The sequence below is a fragment of the Phaseolus vulgaris genome, unplaced genomic scaffold (genome assembly GCF_000499845.2).
Source record: "Phaseolus vulgaris cultivar G19833 unplaced genomic scaffold, P. vulgaris v2.0 scaffold_23, whole genome shotgun sequence".
NCBI lineage: Eukaryota > Viridiplantae > Streptophyta > Magnoliopsida > Fabales > Fabaceae > Phaseolus > Phaseolus vulgaris.
This window is the reverse complement of record NW_027174092.1, coordinates 105,488-115,374: the sequence shown is the minus strand read 5'-3', so window position 1 is coordinate 115,374 and position 9,887 is coordinate 105,488. Positions and strand designations below refer to the sequence as shown.

General features: G+C 49.7%; 1 protein-coding gene across 1 annotated transcript; it reads right to left on the bottom strand.

Moving 5' to 3' along the window:
* Positions 1-763: 763 nt before the first annotated feature.
* Positions 764-1,297, bottom strand: LOC137817247 (filament-like plant protein 3). The gene has a single exon (XM_068620499.1). The coding sequence runs from the start codon at positions 1,295-1,297 to the stop codon at positions 764-766; it is 534 nt and encodes a 177-aa protein (XP_068476600.1).
* Positions 1,298-9,887: the final 8,590 nt, after the last annotated feature.

The following is a 9,887-nucleotide window of genomic DNA, read 5'->3' as shown; positions in this document are numbered from 1 at the left end:
GGCGCCTCTATCCCCAGATGAGGGAACAATAGTCAAGCGATGAAGGCAAAGAAAGCCTACATCGCCAGAACCCTATGGCGGTCAGAAGAATTCCAGGCGATATTGAGCGTAAAGGCTAGCCTTGCCAGGCATATCAGGTAAACTGTATTGTGATACAAGTTTAAGTTAAAACCTACTGCCTAGTAGGCAACTTATTGCCTTAAGTTTGCAAGTTACGTTAAATGTCATCGTTTGAAAGTTGGTAGTTGCTCAGATTTTACTTTGAGTTAACAGTTCGATAAATTGTTATGAGATTAACAGTTTGCTCGAGTTCAAAGCAGTGAACAGATAAGCCTGAAGAATCGCTAAGTCAATTTATTTAAGCGAGTTCTACCAGTTAAGTTGATCAACCATACAGCGGGTAAGAAAGCATATAAAGGTTAAAGAATGCGAGGTAAACAGAAAGACAAGGTGCAAAAAGCAGAAGAAGTTATAAAAAAGCATTGTCAGTACAAGTTTACACATAAGCCACATGTCAAGTTTTTACAAAACAGAAATGAGCACCAAGTTTTCAAAGAGCAAAGTGATGGAGGGAGACAGTTAATCTTCAGAGGGCACGATCTTCCCATCCACCACTTCGTTGCAGATCGCACCATGGAGACATCGAGCTCGGGATATTGGCACGAGACTTGCTCCAAAGCGGCGTCAAACCCGACAGAAAGAACTTGGGCGGAGCTTTACTCGAGCTCTTGAGCTTGCTTCTTCAGCTCGTCGGTTTGCCTCTTCAGCCCTTCAGTTTCTTCGCGAGCCCGAGCAAGCTCTTCAGCAGCTTTCTTGTTTCCTCCCGAGCCTGGGCCAGCTCCGCAGCAATCCTCATGTTTTCCTCTTGAGCCCTGTCGAGCTCAGCCTTGGTGTCGTCCCTCTCCTTCTCAACTTTCCCGAGGAGCACCTCCCTATCTGCTGACCTCTTTTCAAGGTTCTCCACCTTGGCCGCATCTGCTTTCATTGACGCCTCCAAGTTGGCCACCTTGAGCCTGTAGGATACCAGCTTACTCTCTAGCTCAATTTTCTCTTGAGCTAGGAGGTGCAGTTTTTGGGGCAGATCGGAGGCCTCCTTCCGCGCGCCCCTCAGCTCAGCGCTCATGGCGTCCTCCAACCTTGAATGATCGATTTCTGCCACCATCAGGTTGCAAGACAGTTTTGCCGCCTCAATCCTTATCAGGCGGTTCTCCTCCTGGAGCGCTGAGTTCTCATCTCGAAACCTCTTGTTGGACTCCGCCACAGCTTTTGATACAATTAAGGGGAAATCCTCCGCCATCATTTTCAGCTTGGCCGTGAAGGGCCTCAAGGCCTCGTCGACAGAAGAGGGGCGACTTGAGGTTGTTGCCGGTGGAGGTGCTGGAGGAGCTTGGTGTTGACTTTCACCACCACCTTCTTGAGTTTGTAGGGCGAGGGGGGCTTCTTGGCGTGGTGGTGAAGTCGGAGATTCTGTTATCAGGATTGGCGAGTTATGGCCACCCTCATCTCCTTCTGGTGCAGCCCTAGCGATAGAGGTGGTTGAAGGGGGACCCTCTCCAGCGGATACAAATGGCGTGGAGGCGCTTGGAGGATTCTCAATGAAATTAGGCTCGCAGCCTTCAACCACAGGGAGCGCAACAGCCAAGGGTGTTGCTTGGACTGGCGGTGTTGGAGCTGGAGGAGAGGGCGGTGTTGGTGTTGGGAGAGCGGGTGGTGGAGAGGGTGCCACCCTTGTTCTTTTGGTGACAAGGCCGTCCTCAGTCGCCTCGTCATCCTCTTCTTCCTGTACCACTTGAGGAGTTTTCCTCTTTAGCTTCCTCAAGACAAGTTTTTTTCTATGGGGGGCGGGTAGTGTCTCCGGAGGAGTTGGACCTTGGGGAGGAGATCTGCCCTGAGCAGCGGCGATCTCCACCACCGAGTTGGGCACGGTTTGGGAACCCGTCGCCAACTTGTGGGATCGGGCGATCGCCCTCAGTTCAGCTAGTTTACCTTTGCCCAACATGAAGTCTGCACAGGGTAAAAAATAGATGAGTAAGCACAAAAGCAAAAGCAAAATATACGAGTATATGCACGAATAACGCAAACAAGTGGCATATGAATTAAAAACCAAGACCAGTACGCAACAAACACGACGCCCAATGATAGATGGTAGAAATGCGAAGTCAGTACCAACACAAAACAAAAACCTTGGTGTCGAGGTAAGGGCTAACCTATGTGAGCTTCAAGTTGGCCCTCGAGGAACTCGAAGGAGATTATTGAGGCGGTGGGGAAGGTGATGTTGGCGGCTGCTACACTCTTCCAGAAAAGGCAGAGATCTTTGTCTAGCTCGCCCATGGTGTCGGGACTTCTGGGCCTCCTAAAGCTTTCTTTGGCGTCTTTCTTCCCCTTGTGTACCCAGTACAAGGGGAAGCCGTCGAGCAGGGAGGGATCTTGATCGTTTGCGTACACCTTCACGAATTTTCCCTTCCAATCTTTGTAAGATTGCTGGAAGATTGAGAGGATTGACCTCCCAGCAATCCCATTCAGGCTAATCCAGAGGTGGTCTCCGGGATTCTTAGCTTCGAACAGGAAGAGGAAAACGTCAACTGAAGCTGGTAGTCCCAAGTGTGCGCACATAATTTGGAACGCCCAGCTGTTGGGATGAAGCTGGGCGGGGGCGATATCGAGCTCGGTTAACAGCTCTCTCTCGAAGCGAGTAAAGGGAAGTCTGAGCTTCACTTTCTTGAAGAACGTCGCGTAGATAAAGCAGAACAGCTCGTCGTTGTTCGCTTTATCGTCCGCGCAAATCGGTTCACCCGGGAAGCAGGGTAGCACGACCATTTTGCTGTCATGCTCCTTATGGAATGTGAGCTCGGATTGGTCCCCTTTCCTTAGTCGGTGCACGCCCAACTCCGTGTTTATTGAAGAAGTCTCTTTTAACAAAGTTGAGGTGGCCCAAGAGTAGAGTTCCTTGTAGTCCTTTGGAGGTAGGGAGGCGCCTCCAGCGACTGGCGGAGTTGCCTGAGCGGGATTGGCGTGAGAAGTTGTAGGCCTCTCAGCTTGGGTAGAAGGAGCACCAGATGCTCGTGGTGGGTTACGCGCTGATGGAGGATTTGCCCCAGGAGCAACCCTACGCGCTTGGGGTGGAGGGTTTCGCGACGAAGAAGGAAGGTTCGCGGTGGATTTTGTATGAGCCATCGCAGGAACTGCAAAGGAAAATGAAAGGGATGAACAAAGGTTACAGAGAACGACTCGATTGAGGACGAAGAAAGAAGAACGAACGAACGAGAGTTCGTTAGGATGAACGTGATGGAAGACGAAGCCCTAAGTTACGAGAGGGGAGAAATGGAAGAAACAGCCCACAACGTATGCACCAGATAGATAATGGATGATGTGAATCGGTTAAAATGCAGCAAATATCAACAGAAGAAGTAAAAGGGGTACCTTTTGATGATCGGATGAGCGTTGAAGAGAGTTGGAGATTGAGAGAGTTGAAAAGCTTCGTGGGTTTGCAGAGGAAACCTTAGAGCATTCGAGAATGCAGAAAGATGATGGAACAATGGAAGTGCAAGGGGTTTAAGGGTTTTTCGAACGTTTTCGGAAGCGCAAACGACAGCTGAAGATGACCGTTGATGGAGACACGTGTCGAGCGATTGGAAAAAGGGGTTTGGTGGAGCGTCAGAAAAGCAGAGGGTACGGACGTTTGGAATTCCGTGCCAGCGCTACGTAGATCGACGGTGATGTGACCTCTTAGTCTTTTTGCTGGACAAGTCTGCGCTTAAGACTGGGGGGCTTGTGTACCGACCAAGTAGTCGGGAGTGATGACGTAGCAGCAAGCGATAATACAGGCGTGTTGAATGGAACACCTAGCTGACAGAAGGGAAGGAAATCGGGAAGTTTGTGTAGTCGCCAATCGTTAGGTTGGCGTGCTCCGATCTTTAGCATATCTAAACCGGCGTTCACAAAGGTTGTGTTGTAGTCGCCGTATGCGAGCTTGGGCGACCAAGTGATCAGAATTCGCCGAGAGGGGGACATCGTCGAAAGGTCAGGAAAGCTTGTTCAAGGCTTTCAAAGGGCACGAGTGCCAAGGATGAAGTTATCAGATGATCATTCCCTAGCCAGAGGTTGAGGCCAGGGAACAGCTTACCAGAACATACACAATGAAGCAAGTGAAGCAGATCATGATGGCGGCCGGCGAGACCACAAAGAAGGTGTGCATGGTGACGCCCCGTACTCGCCACACAGAAGAGATCGCGCTTCAAGGCAGCTATACACCGAGTTACTCCTTGCATGGGTAACTTAGTCGAACAGCCTGAAGAGTAAGAAGTGATGCTCAAGCAGAGGACGTTCCAGATGGTGACACGTGTACAGCTGGATGCGAGCCATGTGTCCAGAGGTATAACCGTCAGGAGAGAGAAAGTGCACAGGTATATAAGGGATTCTAACGAACTTCTGAGGTACGCGCGTTTAGAACACTTCTTTACGCTTTGAGAATACTTGAGTACGCTGAGAGAGTTTTTGCACGGTTCCTCGAGTTTCTAGCTTTTCTCTCTTAGAGTTTTGGTGGTTCCGTCACTGACTTGAGCGTTGGAGCGCGATCGGCCGCAGCGGCGCCACTCTGTCTTTTGCAGGTTATTGAGGTGAATCGAGGTGTGAAGGACGGAAGCTAGCGTGGTGCAAAGCCGATCCAGAGGAAGATACCTTTGACGAGGCAAGGCTCTTGCGTTCTGGTCAACAAGCAAGATCAGTGGGCTACCAACTCCTTGAGCATCTAACACTTGAGCCTCTTCCTCTTCTTGTCCTTGAGTATTGGCCTCCATTTGGTCTTGATCTTGATCTCCATCACGGAGGGAGGAGGGATAGGTGACGTGGATGGAACAGCGGATGAAGATGAAGCGGAGTTAGAATTCGCAGGAAGATCTGGAGTGGGTTCTTGTTGGGTCATCTTTGATAAGGAAGCTAAAAAAAGAGAAGAAAAACAGAAACTTTAGAGGAAGGGGATGGCGCAACTCGATAGAACCAGGAAAAACTAGAAAATAGAGACTCGAAGCGTAAAACAGAGAAAGCGAATGCACAAAGAAATGCGGAAATCATAAATAGTGTCAGGCAGTTATAGGCATGTTACAAGCAGTGAAATCATAAATCACGAGTAATCGGTAAAAATCATACCTTTGAATATTGAGGTTCGAGGGTTTGGAGTTTGGAAGAGAGAAGAGAGAGCGTTTTCGCAGAAATGCTTAAGAGAAGGTTCGCGTAAGTGAAAGTAATGAAACAATGAAGAGAGCATAAGAGTTAAGGGGTTTGAACAGTGCACGAGGAAGTTCGAGCGTCAACAAGTCCCAGCCGTTGATCTTGCCACGTGTACGCTGATCTAAAAAGTGTGGAGAGACGTCATTTCGGTGTACTGTTCACGCCCGTTACCCAGTACCACGCAGGTCGCCCGGCGCGACCATTTAGTCTCTTCGCTGAAACTAGTTACAGCTCGAGACTGGAGGCTTGTGTCCCGACCAGTCCTCGGTCATTGACCAGTGACTGACCTCAGACATCGCACACCGGTGCTTGGTAATGGAAGGGGTCCACGTAAGATGGGCCACAAACGCACTTACCAGGATATTGGTTAGTCTTCGAACATCGGTATCGTAGACCCCGATGTTGGAGATCGACATCGGACCTCGCCAACAGAGGGAGAGATCGGACATCAGAGGTTTAGACGCTGTAGTGGGCCACGTAAAGTGGGCCCTAGAATTATGTCAAGTTAACAGTTAAGACGTAAGATATGAGGGAAGCCTAAGTCACGAAGGAACCATGCACGTGGTGTGTATAGCGCATGCAGGCGCGACACGAGAGAATAATCCTGGGAGGCGCTAAGGCCCATTAGGGTTAGGGTTTCCAAGGAAAGTTGCATGCATGGCACGTGAATACTTAGGGCACGCACAAAGCAGATGGCGCTAGAGATTAGGTGCACAAGTTGGTACCCAAGCAGCCACTCTGTTATTCGTTGCACTCCAGTTAAGGGAAGTTCAAGTGGCAGATACGCTAAGATTATGTAAATAGCGGCACAAGGACCTTCCCCAAGGAACCCTAGACAAGGGCAACGACACAAAGGTAAACCCTAGTTTCAACCTATATAAAGGGTGCTAAGAACCCTAGTAAGGTACACAGTTTCTAAGACTGAAGCTAATATACACTCTTGGTGTTTCTTTGCCCTAATACTGACTTGAGTGTCGGAGTGCAAACGGCCGCTAGGGCACCCCTTTGTCTTTGCAGGTGAGAGTTTTCTTGATCAAGGAAGTACGATTCTCAGGCGGAGATAGAAGGGCCAAAGGCTACCGTTAGAGTCAACCAACGAAGCGAGTCAACTGGCAGGAACAATTGCCAAATTTGCTGAAATTTGTGAGCTACCTCCTCAAGAGAAAAAGTTTTTAAAAGAATTTGATGATATATTCCCTAAGGAAAACTCCATTGAACTTTCACCTTTTAGGGGTATAGAACTAGGGTCTAGTATACCAAATAGACCAGCTTATAGAACTAATCATTATGAGACTAAGGAGATAGAATCACAATATCAGGAACTGTTGGAGAAGGGTTGGGTTCGCAAGAGTCTAAGTCCTTGTGTTGTACCTATTTTGTTGGTGCTAAATGTTCCTGCTGGTTGAATCGATTGCCTTTGTACGTCTACGACAATCACGTGCCCAATTCTCTCTGCCTTCGTTCGTGTCTTCCTGCGATCAAACACCTGAAATTGCAAAGACAAAGGGCGCCCTAGAGGCCGTTTGCACTCCGACGCTCAAGTCAGTACTGGGCTAGGAAACACCAAAACTTAGCTGTAAAAATCTCTGTGTCAAACTCTGTGTGTGTATTCGCGTAAATGTTGCGTACCTTATTAGGTTTGTTACTGCCCTTTATATACTCTAGGGTTTCCACTAACCACAATTAGGGTTACTGAGGGTGTGCCTTAGCGCCGCTATCACCTACTCTTAGGGAAATCTAGCGCGTAAGGCTCCCTTACTGGAGTGCAACCTCTGACGGGATGACCACCTGGGTACCAACTAGTGCACCTAATCTCTAGGGCCATCCGTCCTGGGAGTGCCCTAGCTATTCACGTGCCATGCATGCAGCTTACCCCTGGAATGTAACCCTCATGTGCCTTAGCTCTTCCAGGGGCTCTTTACTTGTGCTACGCCTGAACGCGTCATTTACTCCGCACGCATGGACCCCCCGTGATCTAGGCTTCTCCTTACTGATAACTGGTGTATGGTCTGGGATCCATCTCACGTGGCCCAGTTCTGCTGTTTGAGTCACCGATGTCCGATGTCACATCGCCCTCACTCTGTTGCCGAGGACACATCAGCACATCCTGGTGATCGACGTCTGACCACTCTTTGGCACCTTGGCTCACGTATCTTGCAAGGCACTGGCCTACGCCGCTCGTGGGACCCAGCTTATGATGGAGGAGGGCCAAGCTCACCACCCCATGGAAGACAAGAGCCAAGTCTAGAACGTCTAGAGCCAAGTGGGGAGCGTCTAGCACAACGTGAAGAGCATCTACCCCAAGATGAAGGGCGTCTAGAAAGGGAGCGTCTAGGAGGAAGACTAGAGCGTCTAGGACCTATCACTAGGTCCATGGCCAAGCATCTCCACGCATATTTGGGTCAAGCTTCGGATGGTAGAGAAAGGAACCTGTACATGCTACATGAAGGCCCATTAGGGGTAGCTTAGTATTTAGTGTAGTGTTGAAAAGCATAAACTTGTCTCCTTTTGATTTACCTTAGATTGCTCACGGTTTCTAGAAGATTTCTCCCATTAGGACCGACCATGTGCTCCATGTGCCCATGTGATGTAATTTGCATTTCATTTTGATTAGCATTAGGGTTGCATTATGGTCCTCTTTAGCCTATAAAAAGAGGAGCATACACCTTGTATTTTCAAGATTGAATAGAGTATTGTTATGCTACCAATTTAGTGTCATACATTACTCCTTGCCTAGCTTTTAGGTTTTAATCTTCATTTCACCACCTACAAAGGGGCTGGTCGAACCTCCCCATTTCCACACTCTTCATGCACCTTCAAGGTCACCACACCTCTTAGGAGGACCTTGTTCATCTTCTCCAAACATCCAAGAAGAGCTCATAGGAAATGCCATCAGCTTATGTGGCCCACCATTACTAGCGGTCAACGACGTCTAAGGACTGGTCAGTCCACTAAAGAAAAATGGCAAATGGAGAATGTGTTATGATTGTAGAACCATCAGTAATGACACCATCAAATATAGGCATCAAATTCTTAGACTTGATAATATGCTTGATGAATTGCATGGGTCCTGTACCGTCCCGTATCAGGGCGTTGACTAAGTCAAAGTCAACGACTGGAAGGTCAAAGTCAACTCAAGGTGTCGCCCAGGTGTAGAGACGCCAAGAGGAAGCGTCGCCAAGGCAGGACAAGGCGTCGCTAAGGCAAGGCGTCGCCTAGGTGAAGGCGTCGCCTAGGTGAAGGCGTCGCCTAGGTGAAGGCGTCACCCAAGTGAGGGCGTCGCCAGATCAAACAGTGTAAAGCAAGGCAATCACGGTGTGGTTCCCCGATACCCATGGGTAGGAAAGACCATGGAGGGAGCGACGTCGTGGGAAAGCCTCAGGTCCCGATATCTCGGGAAAGTGATAAAGAGAAGGAAAAGGTGGCTTCAAGGCCATAGTGATAGTACCAGTGAAGGGCAGCCTGACTCGCGAAGTACCCCTGCCGCCCAGAGACGCCTTCGGGACAGATACGACCCAAGAGGAAGGTCACACCCAGGATAACCGGGTGCAGGGTGTGAGAGGAACGCAGATACGCTCTCAGAGTAAGTGGCTAGATACTTGGGGGCATGAGTTGGCACCCAAAAAGCCACCCCTAGCGCAGTAGCACTCCCAAGCAGGAGGACCCACACGTAGAAACGTCCCCAGATGGGCAGAAACGCCCCCAGATGGGGTCATGGCGTCGTGAGGTCCTCCACGTGTATGACAGCAATGCCGGAATAGAAACACCCTCTAGTCAGGTGCCAGGTAATTAAAGATATTCAATACAGTTTCCCTTTTCAGCATTCAGGTACTATTATGGCTCCCAAGCGTTTCAACGTCTTAAATGCGCTACGTTTCGTAATTAAGCGCTTTAATGAGTGCGTTACATTCGAGTTAAAAGCGCTTTAAGGCGCTTTAAATGCTGGGGCAGTTTAAATAGCGCGAAGAATGTCGGAAAAAGGGTTGGAACCTTGGGCAAATTGACGAGAAACTCTTTGGTTGCTTGCCCGTGCTTTAAGGTTACGTACAAGTGACCGGAAAAGATTTTTGCCTGAAGGAGACAACACACACACATATACACAGTTTCTTTACCACCCTCAGAGTGCCATACGCGGCGCTCAGATACGCGGGTGGACAGTTTTTTGGTGTTTCTTGCTGGCTGACTTGAGCGTCGGAGTGCACACGGCCGCTAGGGCGCCTCTTTGTCCTCTTTTTTGCAGGAATTCACGGGCAACCGGCGGGAAGGAGTCCCCAGCTGACTGTTGAGGTCGTGCACGAAGACGTCCCGGTCAACCGGACGGAACATTTGGCGCCCACCGTGGGGCCGATATAAAACATCAGTCCCATCACAACCAAGTTACAGTAACGTTGAAGGAGGTTGAAGTGACGATGGGCCCCACCAGACGAAGAGCAGCGCGCGCAGCCCCAGCAGACCTATCCATGTAGCAGGTCCTGCAAATAATGAGGGGGCTGCAGCAGGACATGGCGGATTCGAAGATGGAGCAGGAGCGCATGCAGGCAGACCTTGACGCCTCGCATGAGCGCAACGAAGAGCTCCACCGTGTGAATGAGGAGTTGCGCCAGGGCCTGAGAAACGATCGGAGGCGGCCTGGGCAGGACGAGACGGAGAACCATTCCCCA